We start from the raw sequence: 17,569 nt of genomic DNA, 5'->3' as shown, positions 1-17,569 counted from the left end.
TCAAACAATCTTGTGTATTGGAAGCCCAACTCTCACCATCTTTCCTCAAAGGGGACACAGTTTGCACAAGTTCCGCCAAGTCGTCAAATGCTCGCGCCCCTTGTGCTGCAAAATAATCCAGGCCCTGGAGCGATTTCCGCACAGACGCACTGCATTCATCAAGTATTCTGAGCATGGTTCTCCTGCTGAATGGTTTAAAGTTTGATTTCTCGCAGTATTTAGAATATTGGGTAACAATCCTTTCAGGCACCATTGAACGAATGATATTTGGCACGGTTATTGTTCTCCCTTATGACAGTTTTAATTGTCTTTCTCCAAAAGGCAAGTCCTGTACAATATGGGGGCTGGTTATAAAACTTAGAAAATGTTCCAACTGGTGGTGGCTTATGCGAAGGCGAGGCGTTCTTTTTACAGGAACTGGAGTGCTTCTTCCATATTGAAGACGATGAAGATTAGCCATAGTGTATCGATAACGGGTTAGCTCTGGAATGTATTCTGAGGCCACGCTAAAACTGGCAACGTCAGAGAAGGTAGACAACACTTGTCGGCGAGTATCCCAGCTATCCGCGTTTTTATAAGCATCTAAATATCCCCTTTCGGACTGTAAGTGAGTAAGACCAAACGCTTTGCTCATGTTTTTGGACATCTGTAAAGCTTGCCACAGGTGAGCTGCATTCTGGGGAGATATTGCATTAAGGACAGAAACTATGACATCACACGTCCTCTGCACATATCGCCGCTGTGTTCTCTCTGTAACTTCTTCCCAATCAAGCATTGGCTTCACAATAGGCTCCAGCTGACATGCTATCAAGAATCTGTTTAATGCAAGGACAGCAGAAGGGAATTCGGGTGCCTCGCCAGAAGAAGATGCAGTACTCATGGTGTCTGGAGAAAATACGCTCAGTGTGTCATCATGTTCAGTTATTTCGAGTTTTCTCATTGCCTCTGTTATCTCGTCAGAAGTATCCGTACTTTTCTTCTCCTCTTCTTGCTCCTATTAAACAAACAAGAAATAATTTTCCACTTTTCATTTTTGCGTCGACTATACTGCTATATGCAGACTGAAAAATATCATGATAAACTTAATTTCTATTTTAACTGAATAGAGGTTCAAGCCTTTAAAAAATTAAAGAAATCTCTTGACTCCTTTCGGTGTCGAGATTAGGAGATTGAGATATTCTCCACGATGTACAACGTTAATGAGTTAACTACGAACAGTACAAAGGAGCTATCTAGCGCTGTCAAAGGGGTACGAACAGCCCTGCCTCTGTTCCTCCTCTCTCCCGCTATGCATGCAGTTTTACATCAGCATACCTCCAGGTAAAAAGTTACCTGTTCTGTTTCTGATGGTTGGTCTTCAGGCATATCAGAACTCGGCTCGGTTGTCTCGGCTACATATAAGTCGAAATGAGTCATTTGTTTATTCAAGAAGGTTTTACATCTCTTGCAAATCACTACAGACAAAATAATAAAATTCACCGTCGTCAGTATCATTATCATAAATAAAGAGCAAGCAAATAATCAGGTCTGGAGAAGAACGATAGTACTGATTGCTAATGTACGGAATAGACTAGCGAAAGCATTCCCTTCTGGACAGCAACAAGAATAAAACAACAACAAACAAGTGGCAATTAACGAAACAGTGCGAAAAGAGAAATTTCTCGTCCAGGCTTCCGCCCAATACTTAATTTTGGGTTAATTATGGAAGGTTTATTTGTTATGACGGGGAAGGGGGGGGGGGGGGGGGGGGGAGCATGAAGATTTTTAATTTTGAAATATGAAATCATGTTCAGGGCCCCCCCCCCTTCCCCTTTGCACTTGCCATATTTTATGTCCCTCCCACCCCACCCCCAGTATAGTGTAAAAAATTCAAAGCCCTCCCCTTCCAATAACATTAAACATAAAAAGCCCCCCGCTTATACCTTTCAGTATTTTTAGGGCCCTTCCTTAAAATATTCATGCCCCCATTCGTCATATTAAACTAACTGAAACTACCCTTATTCACGCCAAATTTACGGTGATCATTCGTTAGTGTACTCACGTGTTCCTACTGGAAGGAGAGTCTCGGTTTGATTAAAAACGTATGAGGAAATAGAAGTTGTCACTCCACATTGGCCTTTCACAGATGACGATTTGTGGGCAGCAATGCCGTCTGGTATTGCACATCGAGTTTTATTACATCTTCAGCGAACACCAAACTTATCACGGTGAAGAGGACAGATTGTCATTTGTGGATGTTTTTCATCAACATTGAATATTCCTTAAAAGAAAATATATTCGTCTTGAATCTTTATAATCTATATGCACTAGAATTTAAAAAATACATTTTCTGTTGTTATTGCAATGTACAAAACTGATTTTCACTTACCTGCCCGAGCAAGAAGTAATTTGAACTCGGAAGAAACACCGGAGTCATCGCTGACTTTATGTAAAGAAAGGTGAATGGAAACATCTTTTTGGCAACTTTCAAGGGTGGTGCATTCTGTAATAGATTCATTATACGAACTGGGTCCGCACAAACCACCAACTAACGCAGAGTAGTTGCAGGAGCTCATGCTACCACGAGCACAATGGTGGCACTGAACATGCTTTACTTTCACAGTTGATAAGTACTGATCAATATTGCGCAAAGTTTAACTGGTGTTCTGTAGTGTATTGCGCAAAAAAAAAACAACATTAGTGTAATTACTTTCATCCGGTCTTCTGCTTAGTAAACTGTCACGGATTGAGTCAAAAATTGCGCAAAGAAAAAACAACGGTAAATTAGTTTTAACTGGCTTTCTGTATGGTCAAATTCCAGTCAAAAGTTACGTAAAAAAAAGAACACCACATAAACTTACTTTCATCTGGTCTTCTAGTCAAAAATTACGCAAAGAAAAATAACAACAATAAATTAATTTTAGCTGGCCTTCTGTTTGGTAAACTGCTAATCAAAAGTTGCGCAAAAAAATAACATCGCTCAAGTGTAATTACTTCCGTCTGGATTTCTGTTTAGTAAAATGTCAGTCAAAAATTCCGCAAAGAAAAACAACACTGAATTAGTTTTAACTGGCCTTCTGTATGGTAAAATGTCAATCAAAAGTTACGCGAAAAGATAACATCGCATCAAGTGTAATTACTTTCATCTGGATTTCTGTTAAGTAAAATATCAGTCAAAGATTGCGCAAAGAATGTAACACCGTTTATTCCCTTACACAGTAATGGACCGTTGGGCCCAAAATCTTGGAAAACAAAAATATTTTACTCAGAAAAAACGAATTTACTTTGAAAAATTGATGTTACCTACATACGACGTACTTAATCTAATGCAACAATTGTTTTCGTTAGAGGCTGTTATGGTACTATTGAGTTACGGTCTAGTCCGAGTGTCATTTCGGATGACTGGTCAATCTGCCAAGAACCGAAAGACAAAATACAACATTCAAGTGGACAATTGTATTTTGATGGAAATGTTCCATTACAATACTTCTTAACTATCCATTGATAATGTGCAACAAACAAATGTAGTGCATCTGTAAGACGTATTTATCCTTGGCGTTGTGTAAACATGTTTTGAATCGCCTTGCGTGACCACCGGAACTAGTGATGATAGAAGACTAAAATAATAGTACTTTTCAACTTTATAGTCGAAAGAAGAAATAAAATGGCATCACTAGAGGTCATGGCTTGTGAAATGTGGTTGTTTTATGTTGTTTTCAGGTTAAAATCCCGCGAGCATGAGATACTTGCATAATCAATAACGCGTTGCGTAACGCTTTCTTGGGTGAAAACTACCGACACATTTGGGACTCTCAGCGAATAAGGATTAGCGGGCCGCCAATAATCTTTGGATATGTTATTTTAGAAGGGTTAGGCTATAACATGGTGGTAATTATTTAGTTCTGGTATATGTACCACGACCCATTTAGGCATATTGAAAATGACGAAAATTCACGAATTTTCTGAAGCACCAAAGTAGGATCACTTTAAAAATCTGTAATTTATTTACAATGGGGACTAGCAAAACTATTGTGGCATGAAACTCAAGAAGAAGAACGTACCTTTTCAACGAAAAAATAATGGTCTAGATATAATAAAACGCGGAGCCGTGCGAACGCCGAGAAAACTTCGATTTTTCTTATCCGACACAGGGTGTCCAAGCCCGTTTCGGCTCAAAAATCAACTTTTGACGATTTCTCAAAAAATAAAAGGCGCCCAGCACTTAAAGTTATATTTTTGAAAATGTCTTACCAGGGAGGTTATTTAGGCAAAGTATGAGCAATTTCGATTTTTCTCAACTGTCCGATGGTTTTCGACCGTTACAGACATTGACTCTTAAGAGGCATGAACTCTATGCCGGAGTACGTATCCTAATGTTAAAAAAAAAAAAAAAAAAAAAAAAAAAAAAAAAAAAAATCACACACAGGCGGGAAACCTTTGTAATACCTATAACAAGAATGATCAATTTATTGGTCAAGTCATGAACTCTACGCCGGAGTACGCGGTATTTTAGTGTTAAATTAAATCACACACAGGAAACTTTTGAAATACTTATTACAGGCGCGAGGCAATTTCTTGGTCAAGTCATGAACTCTACAAGTACGTGTTTCTATTTCAAAATATTACAGAAAAAACCTTTGTATCATCATAGGAGAGCCTAAATCCCCATTTGATATCAACAGTATTCAACTAACGCAAAATCCTCAAATTCTTCGATAGATTATACTGATCAGTTTTACAAACTGTCTGACATGGATTGTGTGTTTTAAGAGTTCGTGCAAATAGCAGGCTGAATGAAAGCAGCTCGAGGGTTCATACAGCGTGAGGTCTCATGTAGGCGCGTCTTCTTCATGGGTGGTATGTCCAAGAATGATCTCAATGGAATTCGAAGAAGACTTCATGCAAGCACTAAAGCCGAAAAGTACTTGCGAGAATTCTTAACATCCCCAGAACAAATAAGAACTGGGCAAAGTATTGGCAAATAGTGTTTGTTCGCATTCAGATAAAGTGGGCACAGCCGAGATCGTTTTTCGAAAAATGGATCCAAAAAAACCTCGGTTCAAAACAAAAGGACGGAAATAAGAAAACATTCGTTAGTAATCCAAAATACTTCCTGCTGTTATCCCTCGCCTCCCGTGCCGCATCTCAACCTTAATGGAAAAAATTACTTGTTTCAGGAAATGCAAACAGTATTCGTTAACTGGCATAAATGACTGACTGTTATTTTTAACTTTGTGTTGGGTACTTTCGGCCTAGGTCGGTGTGAAAATTCGAATTATTTTAAAAGATTGATCATATAAAATTAATCTGTTGGAATTATACGGGCAAATAAATATCTTAGGCATGTGTTTTACATAAAATGTTTAGGATTTTAGTGATAAGGAGTTCACTGTGGGAGAACATTTTTGTCATAGGAAATGAAAAGTATAAAGGTTGGTTACCTGCAGAGAATAGGTTTCTTGGCCGTTCGATCAAAAATTATCTCTAAGTAGAAATCCCGATTTAAATCATTTAAAAACTAGAAATTTTATTATCATCAGTCGTTAGAGATTTTTAGGACTCAGGAAGGAGAGAAAATAGGCACTTAGGGATCACCATGGAACAGAATCTCATCACATTTTCTCAAACAAAGCAATATTGTTTTGAAGTTTAATCTTCAAGAGAACAATTAACCATATCTCTACGCCTATTACTAATGTAGCTGATTACACTGGCAATCGACAAAATACAATTAGCGACGAACAAAAGACTCTAAACGTTTGAACGCAGACGCCATAATAAGAAACAAGAAACGTATTCATGTTATTATTGACCACACTATGTGAAGTAAGAATCGATAGCTTTCAATCACCTTAGCTTGAAAAAAATCCAAGAAAAATAAACGGAAATTTCATTTATATGATCATTGGCGCACATCAGTTAGCGATTGAAAGTCGACAGAAGGAAGTATAAGTACACGAAGTGGTCCAGACCACAACCTCCTGCTAACAGCGCAAGAGCCGACTATAAATGGTCGACCCGTTATTTCAATGCCGAAAGAAAAACACCACCAAATTGGCAATGCTAGTCAACACTAACAATATAAGCTGACTGAGAATTCTTAGCCTACGAAAAGATGGATCGCTTCACAGATAAACGGGACTGATTCGGAATACGATTTACTAACGCATTTGATAACAACATTAAGATGGATTTCAGCGGCGCAATATCAAAAGTACTCATCGGGTTCTCGGATTTCGGAGCTAATTAGAACAGGCTTTATTCAGATTTGGTCTTGAGATAACTAAAATAGCACACGTGGTGACGATCCGAAGTTGAACGACCAGTAAGCTATGTAAATGTTTGATTTTGAACGATATTTACAAAGCCAGAGACCTCGAAAGCAAGAGAACAGTAGGATGTCTGTAATAGATGACAAGAATTTGACGTACTTAGGATGTACGCTTGAGCTACTTTTACTCCTTATTTTCGACAGGCTTATTACATAGTACAGATGTAGCTCTATAAGCCATAGGATAACTTCTGTGTGCTGGTTTATTTAAAATGCCAGTAGCATGGACGGATATTGATAAAAGTAACTACAAAGGAATCCCTTTGAAGCCGTCAAGCTATGTTTGCTCTTGTTCTCGGGTGTAAAGACATTTACATAAAAACTAACAAAACTTGTTCCTAATGAAAACAACAGCCTCCCCACGTCCCCTCTCGAGTTGACATTGCAGTATGAAAGACAAGAAGATAGATTTGTTTAGATCTAAAAAAGGAACCTATCCTTGCTTATCCTTACCTCTAGCTTGGACCAGAACCGCGAAGGAAACAACTAACAGCACTACTGTAAATACCGCTCTTTTCAGCAGACACATTCTCTTTTCACTGTCACCCAGTGTTGCTGTACGAAGCCACGACAATATCGCGAAGCTTTTATACTACTATCGCTTCTGCTTCTTTCTCAGCTTGTTTCCACTTTCCTTGCACGTCTAATCCGTTGCCTACAGAGAATAAAGAATAGATAAGATTTTCAAAGTTCGTCTTAGCAACTGGATGCCATAATTCCATGCTGTACATGGCATTTAGACAGCTTCTCCGACCCCAGTCAAGTTTAGGTTTCTTACCGCTAATTCGACTTTGTGGGTCAACTGAATCATCACTTCACTCAATATTAAATTTCCCCTATTGAGTACCGTGTTGGGTTTCAGCTTATTTTTATCATTTCGATACCAAACATGCTTCCTCTTATCCAGAATCAATGTGATCTACAAACAAGGGTATTCTGTTTATCTGTTTATAAAAATGTTGATGCATCGGGCAGAAAAGACGAGATGAAACACTAAGTGCTTCAGTTAATGAAGTAGCATAACCCCAAATGAGTATGGTGTTTTCCAAATGTCCGGCTAGTTTTGAATTTGAACCTTTCTTTCGAGAGTAAAAGGTAATATAATAAGTCCCAGCAAGTAGGTTTATGTTGGCAGAGCACAGGAATAACTAATCCTCTCTCGAAATGAGCATTCAAATCCTGAGCCCATTTCTTGGAATTCTTGAAGTAAGCTGATCGATCCCAACCACACGCTGCGATGAAGGATAAATATTTATCCTTGTACAGTGGTCTCCTGATCGAAACTCCGAATTGAATTCCTATCGGCTCTAAGTCCTCTGTCCAGCACTCGAACGAAACAACAAACAGATACTTTGTTGTACTATGAATTCTTATAATATTAATCCCATGATCTGGAACAATATCCAACTCATAAATCACTGAGAAATTTGATTCGACTTTGGGCTAACAACTAAGTGCTTTGGCAAAGTAAACCTAAGCTATTTGGTACTAGCAAGTTACTTAGGCTGGCTTATTGGTCAGTGGCACTGTAGGACTGGTGTTAAATCACCGAAGCAGGAAAGTACGAAAACTGGTCCAATTTTACAACGCACAACAGGGATTAATAGATCGTTGATCTTAGCGCATCAATCACCTCGAGTAAGCATGCCAAATCATCAACGCCAAACCTTCAAAAATGAAAAATGGTCTTGTTGATCGGCCCCTTAAAGATCCGCTGTGAGGATTTCACGCTATGGAAAAGCGAATATCACGGATATCAGATATCTTTCTTCATACTTGAACCTTACATTTATATGGATATCAATGGATTGCCTTATCGATCCCTGGACCACTTTACCCAACAGCGATCCAAGGCTTGTGTTGCAAACACAAGGCTCTTAATGCTCCCAAATTCATCATAAACTAATAGGAGCCCTTAATCAATGGATTTAAGAATCTAATACGAGTCTATTATACTCAATAGTCTATTATACTCAATAGTAAGACCAATGGCAAAAGAACTTACCGCATCACAAAGTCATATCCATTTTGCACGGCTAATCAAACGAAAAATGCCTTTGACATACTGTATGTACTCTAGATAAAGGATCCTAAGACAAACGCCAATCACGTCAATTACCTAATGTCAAGTTAATGATTCACGCACACAACGTAACAGTCCCGGCCTTGTTTTATCGGTAGTAGTATCTACGAATTGGCCAACCCTTCCAAGGCAGGTCTTTCGTGAGTGAATGGCCAAGGTACCTGATATAACACTGTACAGAGCTTATGAGCAAAAAAGGGCAGAATTTGGCTCTTGGGTCCAAAGCCTTGGGTCATTGACGATTGTTGTTTATATTTCGAATTCACGCAGCGCGGGAGGGCACTTTAGGTAACATAACCCCGAACCGCGGACTTGATCTCGCCGACAGCAATTTGTTGAATCATCAAAGTGGCCACAGAGGCAATCTATATACAAACTATAGATTCACTGATTTCCTTTTGACGTTATCATTATAGCAATCTTAGGTAGTAATTTTACAAGACGAGTCCGAGTTTGTATCCAAGTGCGATTCAACGAGAAGAGTAAGATAGATGGTATCATTCGGCGCGATCTGTTTGTCGACAAGCCATCCTATTATTGTAATCCTATCTACTGTGATAGAATATTCTTCTGTACTCTAGCAATCATCTGAATTAAAGAACATTGACAAGAACTGACCAATCACAAGGACTGGGTTATAAGCGAATAATCGACGTAATTAGAAGTGTCTACAAAGATGACAAGACGTGCATTAGATGCTGTCACATACTTTAGCTATTAGCACTACCTAAGTAATAAGCCAGCAAATCACGAGGAAAGTTTAGTTGACCTAGCATTTCCATTCATATCCTCTCTAATAATAGCACACAAATCTAAGATTATAATCTTATGAATGAGTAATAAGTGTTTATTTTGATTCCCTTTAATGGAGTTCGCATCGTAAATTTAGTCAGCATCTTCTAATCTGCCATTAAAGCTGAACAGAAAACGAAAAACGACAAAGGAAAAAGATATAAGCAACTAACTAACGCAAGAATGCTCCTTCTTGCTTTTTTCTCCCTTAAAAAAATTTTTAAAAGAAGTTCTTATGAAATTTGAAACTTTTGGCATTTTCCCATCCAATATCTGCTAAGCCACAAACAGGGATAACGAACAATCTCCGAACGGAAGGAATAATGGCCTATGAAATGTTATCAGGGTTTTTTAAAACAGTATTTTTATCGGGTTTCTTCTTTAGTTTTAAAATATTGGTCCAGAAAAACTGATTGATTGATACCAAAGAAAACACGACAAGATACGACAGTTTGTGCCAGTTCACGACATTGGTTTGAAACTGTTGTTTAAAAACACACGCGATTAAGATAACGAAGGTTTTTTTAAAGACCAAAGACTAAAAAAATAAGCAAACCAGGTTATGTTAAAACCAAAAATAGACTCTCAGTTTCTTACTTCTGTTGCTTGAAAAAACAAATGTGTGATGATGTAGCATTATTTTAAGCTCAAGACAGGAAGAAAATGGTTATGATAGCACACTGCAGCCACTTAAATAGCATAAGTTACGTTGATGAGGTAAAGAGACTTCTTCAATGGACACCATTGTTTTAGTTGAGAACAGGTATTTCTTGATCCAGATACCTCATCGCTAAAAAGACTAATGAAACAAGGCCATAGTACTGCAGTCAATCAAACAGAGGGATTGTCGTATAAGAAGTTTTGCATAATTTTTTTTTCCCACGGAAATCCGATATTGTTCTGGATTTTGTGGAAATACAATTGTCTAAAGCTTTTTCGACCCATACTGGGCGAATTATTTTTTTTCCACACTCCCAGTAGTATATATCCTTTGATAGCTGATTTTCATTTCAGAGCCTATGGAAACTTATTTAGGAATGAGTAATGCAGTGATAAGGGTACATATACTTGCTCCGGCGTTAATTTTTTCCAGTAGAGGCACTGAATTAGCCTGATATAACTTATTTAGATAGCCTATGATTCAAGTATTTTACCCCATGATAAAATAAACTGCAAACAATAACTGACTGGAAGCTCAACAATGGCCGACCAAGTCTGTAGGGTAAGATGGGCTAAAAATAATGCTCTTTTAAAACACACTTGATAACTTAAAAAATATAGCTATTGCCGATATTTTTTTAGCACTTTATAGTGTAGTTGATGGGACGATTGAAGCTGATTCTACCGTTCATCACAATATTACCTTCACGTCTTAAATTAATGTACAGGTGCAGAGATCTTCATTACAAACGTATGACGTTTATGAAAACCCTAGCTCACATCGAGAAAACTAATCAACTTTGGCATTTACAAGTCAATAAGAACGTCTTTCCTTGTCTCACATATAAACAACTTCTTTTTGATCACGAAATGGGATCAATTATTAACTAGGTTTATTTTTGTGCGAAGCTTTTCATTAAAAACTCCTTTGAAACCTAGAGAATATTGTACATTGTTATGGAAAGATGTTTTCAAAACAAAACTCTGGCGTTTTGCTTTTCAATATTAATTCATTTTGTTTTGAAGAATGAGAAGCCAAAAGTTGATGCTAAAAGTTGATGTCGAATATATTTTTTGCAATATTTTATGCACCCATTAGTCCCCATCATCATTTTTTTCCGATGTTTTTTACAGTTCGTATTTATATAGCCAACCAGTTTCTTCTTTTTAAGAATTATATTTTTGAGAATTAGGATAATGTATTTTTAATTATCAATAGGTTTGTTTGTGCGTCCGACAAACGAAACAGCAGGAACACAGATGATAATTTAAGACCAATTTCACCGCTCACATATAGCAGAAAAGTTAATTTTTGAGATCAAACTGGCTGCATTGACTTAGTACCAGTGTGATACCAAAAAGATATTTATCAAATAAAATAGATAAAAATAAAATGATAAAATGAAATAATAGATAAATAAATGAATATTTTTTGAGTTTCATTTAGATTAGGGAGTAAAATACAATATAAATTGGACGGCGAATGAAAAAAGTTAGGTCTGGATGGTTACCTTCAATGAACACTTATCTCCACTGCTTATTTCAACGGAAAATCACACGCTTTTCAACAAACTACAAACATAAGAAGACCTCTAAGGAAAAGTAGAAGAGCTGACTCTACCACCCACGCTGCAGTGATTGCATTCTCACCAATCAACCACTCAACTTCTTTGTGAAATATACTTCACAGCTTCCCGCCTTGTTTGATGTATCAAATTATGCGACCGCCCCTCCAATTTGCGCAGGCGCGTCGAACTGGTAAAAAGCGCGCCAAAATTTCTCTATGAAATTCTGATCTTTAGAAAAGATTATTGAAAATGATTCTTTTATTAGAAAAAATCCAACGAGTAGAATCAGCCTTGATGTGGTTTTCGTGTTTGTTTGCTTTTAGTCGTGAACTTTTCAAAGGTCGAGATTTCTTGAGTTCTCATTCCACTCGACGAAGCTTTCAGCAAGTGATCTGTCATGAAGCCCATTGGGGCGTTTACATCCATGGCTCGTTATGTGGCCTTTTCGATGCGGGTCGTGGGAATCAGTGACCTTTAAAAACGTAGGAGCAGAAATGAAGTTGAAAAATCCCATCTGCTTACGTTGAGAAATCAGTAGACTAAAACTGGACTTTTGCTTAGGAAGGAAACAAATTATTATGCCAAAGCTTCCTAGAAAAATGAATTATTTTCTGAAAAGGTCGGACTAAAGCCCGTTCAGAAATTTTGCAAAATTAAACTGAGATTAAATGTTGGAAGTTTACTTTGCCCTAGCTCATTTTCAGAGCGAGTACGTGTAACATTTTAACATTATTTGCTGTCTTTCGTTGATTCAGTTATTAATATGCAGGCAACAACCGTAACGATCAGTCCACGATTTTGAACTGGAATTTAATGTCGAGAGAACGTTGCAAAACTAAACAGCTAAATTTAAAACTTAGACAGCTTGCGCAAATGTACACAGCACATATCGTTCTTTATCGACAACGTCAAGAGTCCTAGAAAGGTCGGCACGGACGCACGAACGGACAAGTGCTTAATAGTGAAACAAGTCAGAAGCTTTCTTCGGGTTAGTTAATTAAGAGAGACGTTGAAAAAATTCATTCGTCACTGAACCCGTGAAAAAATCTAGAAAAACCCAAGACTGATGATGTTTAATCAGAGCTTGCTTAATTTTAACCTCGCATGAAATTGTGAGCAATGAATAAAAGCAGGGTTTTTATGTTCTATTTTTAGCGGAAAACGCGTTCTATTCTTCGTTCTTCATGTTTATTTTTCTTTGTTAATATTTCCATCACTAATTAATATAATGAGAGAATACTGCTGATGTGTCATCTTTAAACCCGATTCCACAAGATATCGGCCTCTGTAATTATAAACTTCTTGATTTTTTTAGTTAGTAATTAAAAAAAAAAAAAAAACTAAATAAATAAATAAAAAAAAAGAAAGAAAAAAGCCGGTCCTTCTTTACAAGTCTTCTTCTTTCTTCTATTCATTGGGAACCAAGTTAGAACCAAATTAGGGCGGTATTTTTTTTCCAGTGACCTGTTCTGAACAAACACGTTGGTTTGTGTACAAGTACAAAAGTCTCGTGAATGAGTTTTAACATCCAACATTCAGCCGGGGGCTTTATACCTGAAATAATAGTGCCCATTTACTACCAAATTAATCAAATTCGAAACAAATGCTCAACGAGGTAACTGTTAAGCCACCGACATATGCAAAACAGGTTTTCGTCTCCTAAAGTGACCTTTACTCTCATATCAATCATCCTGTTGCTCGGCCAAACTGTCCCGGAGTTTAAAAGAGAGCATGCAAGGGCACTTTTCTACCACACAGCAATTTCATACGTAAAGTTCGTTGGAAGTCACGAAAAAATGTACATCTGTACAATTTGATATGATTAACTGATTAACTTATTGCAAGCTAAGCATTAAAATGGGTGATGCCAAACATCTGACATTAAATAGATGAAAACTTAGGTATGCAAATTTTCTTGGAACCTGTACTGAAAGCACGAACCAACAAAAACTAGTTTTCATGGTCTAAGCTTTTACGAAACTTTTTTTTTAAAAGTAGTAGTAGAACTTGTATATGACTTCTTTTTCTGTGTGCTATTTTAGGTTATGTAATTCATTGAATCTTTTAGTATCGCTTATAATAACTTAAAAGTGATTTTTCGAGTTGTTTGTTTACCATGTTCAGTCTATCAGCTCGAAGATACGAAAAACAACTGTTTACCATGTTCAGTCTATCAGCTCGAAGATACGAAAAACTACTGCTCGTTAATCCACTATATGACACGAGAAATCACACGTATTGGACTCGTGCTATTTCAAAAACAAGAGTGAATGAAATAAAATTTGGACTTTGATTTTATCGACAAATTTTCACAAAAAACTACATCGCTGAAGAATTCACTGAAAAGATGCAGCTGAAATAACTTCAGTTTCTAAGCATCCTTTCTTTCCTAACTGAATGGCTTAAATTCGGATATCTTTTCGCTGTAACGAATCACTCTTACCTTTGGTAAATATCCCCCCTTGTTTTTAGACTAGCTGGCCTCAGGTCAATCCCAAAGGGCTTTTGTGTTAAGAAGTCTACTAGTTCCCCTTTAAAGTTAATGGAAAGAAACCTAAAACCTCAAGTTGTCATAGGTACCTCCCAAGTACTGTCATTGAGACTTCTGCCGAATTTTGACCCTCTTACTATTAAGGTTGACTGCTTGGTGGAAAACCTTCAAAACAGATAGAATATTCTAATTTTGTGCCCGGACGAGTTGGTGGGGCTTTTCGGGCTTTTGGAATGGGTGAATATAGCTTTTAAATAGTAAGGAAGGAATTTGGAGTTAAGATTGTTGTAGAATTACCTTTTTCCTGTGGAGCTTCTTTAGGAAAATTGTGACCCTTTACGAGTGTGGTCGTTGAAGAGAAGACAGATGAAGGGGTTTAAATTGATTATCGTCCACTGTTTACAGTCCTACAAAATCAACATGTACTTGGCTCTCATTCTTCCATTTATAAAACAAATACTTCAAGTGTTCTTTGACAAAAAAGAGTGCTTTTCCTGTTAGAGTTAGTAAATCTTTGGCCATTAGCTGCATACTACAGCACTTAAGGACGGCTGAAAATGCTACTGAATTTGTTTATGGGCGAATTAAAACGGTACAAAAATACCAAATGTACATACCTATTGAGCGAAGGAAACGCTCAGGAAATAAACTAATACTCATAGGCAGAAAGTACTTATAGTGATAGAAAGCATTGTCCCAAAGAAGCCATTACTGGAACTCAGTCGGTAACTGACGGTCCAAGGAACTGGGCCTAGACAGCAAGAGTTTTAACCTCCCTAAGACAGAACTACTGTTTGAAAAACAGATTAGTAGTGACGCTAGCGGAAGTGTTGATCTTATTAATATTAAATCAATAATCGTCTCACGCGTCGCATTAATTAGATGTTATTGTTAGGCTTGCAGTAGTTTTGGAGCGAACTCGGAAACAACGTGAAAAGTTTCAAGCAGTTGTACAAATGGCTGTGCGAAGCTGTAAGGAGGTCATGGCGTTCGTTAACGTTTACTGTTTGCATTCATTTATGCTTCATACTTCTTCTAGTGGTGGCATAATCCATTTATTTTCTCTAAATTGTTTCTTGTTCCTTATAAAATGGTACCGTTTTTCGTTTGTTGTATTTGGTCTTTCTTCCTCCCATGTCTCTCCTTGTGCTTTTCCTATTTCTTTTTCTGTTTTCTTTTCACTCTTCCTTTCGTTTGTTTGTAAGTTTTCTTCATTCTATATCCTTACCCTGAGAGCAGAGTCTTTTACCCTCCTCTCGCCCGTAGAGGAGGTAAAAGCGGGAGACTCTGCTCTCAGGGTATATATCCTAGGCTTTATTCCATTATTCCTTCCATTACCTCTCTTTTTCTATATTTTTCAATTATTTCTCTTTTTTTTTTATACTTTCGTTCGTTTGCTGTATCACTTTCCTCTTTCTTTCGCCTTTTCCACTTTTTCTTTATACTTTTTATTCCGTTAGTTTATTTGTTATTTATTCATTCCGTTTTCCAAGTTCTTTTCCCTATTTCTCATTATTATTTCGTTAGTTAGTATTGACTACGACAAATATGCCGCTCAGCATTCTAAGAGTTGTGCACCCAAAGTGTTATTGGTCAAATCTCAATCCGAGTTTTAACAGGCCGCCATGTTAAATATCGTTTGCCAACAAACCTCCGGTATTCTAGTAGGCCTACTTAACAGTTTTAAACTTCCTAACGCTCAGTTTGTTGGATCAAGTTCGCGGGACGTTTCAGGAAGGAAAGATTTGCTGAAGCCGGCAGAGAAATGGCTGTCTAATAATTACAAGGTCAAGCGATATCGGCGCTGGAGTCGACACAATAGCTTCCTGGTATCATTAGTCCGGATTTTTCCCCATGGATTATGCCGTGCTCTTTGTAACAATACATAGTTACAAAGCTTTCTTTTCCTGTGCCATCTTTCCTATTCTCTTTTTTTTCACTTGTGCTTTCCTTTAGCTTTCAATTGCCATGTTTTTCTATATAGCAGTTCATATGACTGTACTGTACTTTCCATTGTGGCCTGAGTTTCCCATACTATTCTGTTATTACAGCATACATGCTCTCCATCACGTTTTTTCACATACTGTCCTATCCTTTATCATGATGCCTATAACACTAATATGTGATATCGGCCTTATACCGACTTTCCATATATAGCCACTCTCATCTCACTTCATCTGATATACCATGACCTCAATTGCTAGACTTTTCTCTATATTCTATTCCTTATTCTCTTTTCCCATTCACTTATATTCCCTACTATTCTTCCATGCCATTCCTACATGTTTCCTTTCCTTTCCTTTCCTTTCCTTTCCTTTCATCAATTTTTTATACCATCAATTTTTCATTTCATCAGTTTTTCATTTTATCAATTTTTCATTTCATTTCTGGCATTCTAAAAACCCGAGTATCATGCTCTCCCGTCTCGTCTCGTCTCCTCTTTGTTTTAATTACTTATTTCCCAAAATCAATTTACTCAATTCTGCCTTTTATCACTATTGCCCACACAGTAAACCACCCAGAAAGCCTCTTTCATATTCAAATACCATTGAGTGAAGTATAAAGTCGGTTATGTGCCTAGAATATTGCCATCCAATAATCAGTTGAGTGTTAATAAGTGCAAACATTTAGTACTCTTCCTTAAAGCAACGATGCTATAGAAACGCAAACCACTTCAAACCAAAACTTCTTGAAGCAACAATTCGTACAACGCTTTTTAGTCAAAACTAAAGCGCAAGATTATTCTTGTTGATCAGTTTTAATGTGCCTTGTTCACCAAAGCTCCGGATTCCTGCTGCTATGGAGCGACTCAAAAAAATAATGTTTGCGGTTAGGTTTAATTTCTTAGCGTTTAGTAGACAATTCCCTTTGTGTGCGAAGCACCAAGGCAGTAAAAATAGATTTAGTTTAGTAAACCACTCTTGAAATGACCAGCTGTCAACCGGCTTCTGTTGCTTACCGAACTATTGATTAAAAAATGCGGCGAGGAAGGTGGAGAGAATTGTACGCCGCAGCCAATAGCTATTTGATATTGTCGGAGGGTTTTCAATTCAAGGCAATATAGGTTATCTGAGTCTTTAAGATATAGCAAGGCATTCCATTTAAATAGGAAAAAAAAAAAAAAAAAAAAGGAAGAAAAAAGAAAGAAAGAAAGCGAAGTGAAGGTGATAGAGAAAAAACCCTAAATGGGAAAGAACCACTTCGTTGTATTCTTGTCAGATATAACAAAATGGATTACTGATCACATTTAAGTAATAACTTACTAAAAGAAAACAGTAATATGAATAAAGAAATAAGAATTAATAGTATTAGTACCTTCAAAATTGCCCTTAAAAATATCCTCCTAGTTGTAGGCGGCTAGATGCTATTATATTGTACGCAGGCTTCAAGGCTCTTGAATAGTTAAAATATATTTGATAGCACGGCAATGAATCGATTCAGATAAGCCAGTTGCATGGCTGGTCGATAACCAGTTTATTCATGTTCGTTCATTTTGTGATTAACAAATTCAATTGTTGTTTCAAATAAGAACAAATCGATAAGAAATATTAATTGAATTTTCAGATAAAATGAAGGCTGCCTCACAACAGAAATATTCAATTTTTACAAAGACTGGAATATATTTTAAAACATTGCCATTTTATTTGTAGCAGTTGGGAAGTTTT

The 17,569-nt window shown here is 37.1% G+C and overlaps 2 protein-coding genes across 9 annotated transcripts in view; both read right to left on the bottom strand.

The window, feature by feature from the left end:
• LOC116297902 (fibroblast growth factor receptor-like 1) overlaps nt 1-17,569 on the bottom strand; it is a 31,118-nt gene that overhangs the window by 9,065 nt on the left and 4,484 nt on the right. Inside the window, exons 1-3 of one of the 8 annotated variants that reach the window (XM_089025121.1) lie at nt 14,522-15,251; nt 14,202-14,311; nt 6,764-6,965 (exon numbers count right to left, since the gene is read on the bottom strand). In XM_089025121.1, the coding sequence (XP_088881247.1) occupies nt 6,764-6,839 (76 nt within the window). In that variant the 5' untranslated portion in view covers nt 6,840-6,965; nt 14,202-14,311; nt 14,522-15,251. Of the gene's footprint in view, nt 1-6,763; nt 6,966-7,088; nt 7,914-8,315; nt 9,208-11,356; nt 11,434-13,856; nt 13,910-14,201; nt 15,252-17,219; nt 17,385-17,569 lie in introns of those variants that run through there. The other 7 variants (XM_089025135.1, XM_089025118.1, XM_089025124.1 and 4 more) reach the window with 7 other exon arrangements.
• Nucleotides 166-2,645, bottom strand: LOC148914153 (uncharacterized). Its single transcript, XM_089025216.1, has 4 exons — nt 2,369-2,645; nt 2,042-2,260; nt 1,333-1,454; nt 166-994 (listed from the first exon to the last, which is right to left on the bottom strand). The coding sequence occupies exons 3-4, from the start codon at nt 1,414-1,416 to the stop codon at nt 290-292; spliced, it is 789 nt and encodes a 262-aa protein (XP_088881342.1). The 5' UTR covers nt 1,417-1,454; nt 2,042-2,260; nt 2,369-2,645; the 3' UTR covers nt 166-289.

The sequence above is a fragment of the Actinia tenebrosa genome, unplaced genomic scaffold, assembly GCF_029948245.1.
Source record: "Actinia tenebrosa isolate PJP-AT-01 unplaced genomic scaffold, QUT_ActTen_1.0 PGA_scaffold0__85_contigs__length_37466705, whole genome shotgun sequence".
Classification (NCBI taxonomy): domain Eukaryota; kingdom Metazoa; phylum Cnidaria; class Anthozoa; order Actiniaria; family Actiniidae; genus Actinia; species Actinia tenebrosa.
This window is presented reverse-complemented; position numbering and strand designations above follow the sequence as displayed.

What these genes read in the sequence shown, in the direction of transcription:
- LOC148914153 (XM_089025216.1), bottom strand. Translation starts at nt 1,416, where the DNA reads ATGACTCATTTCGACTTATATGTAGCCGAGACAACCGAGCCGAGTTCT. An exon ending in AACCATCAGAAACAGAACAG is followed by an intron (nt 995 to 1,332) that starts GTAACTTTTTAC and finishes TTTGTTTAATAG; the next exon opens with GAGCAAGAAGAGGAGAAGAA.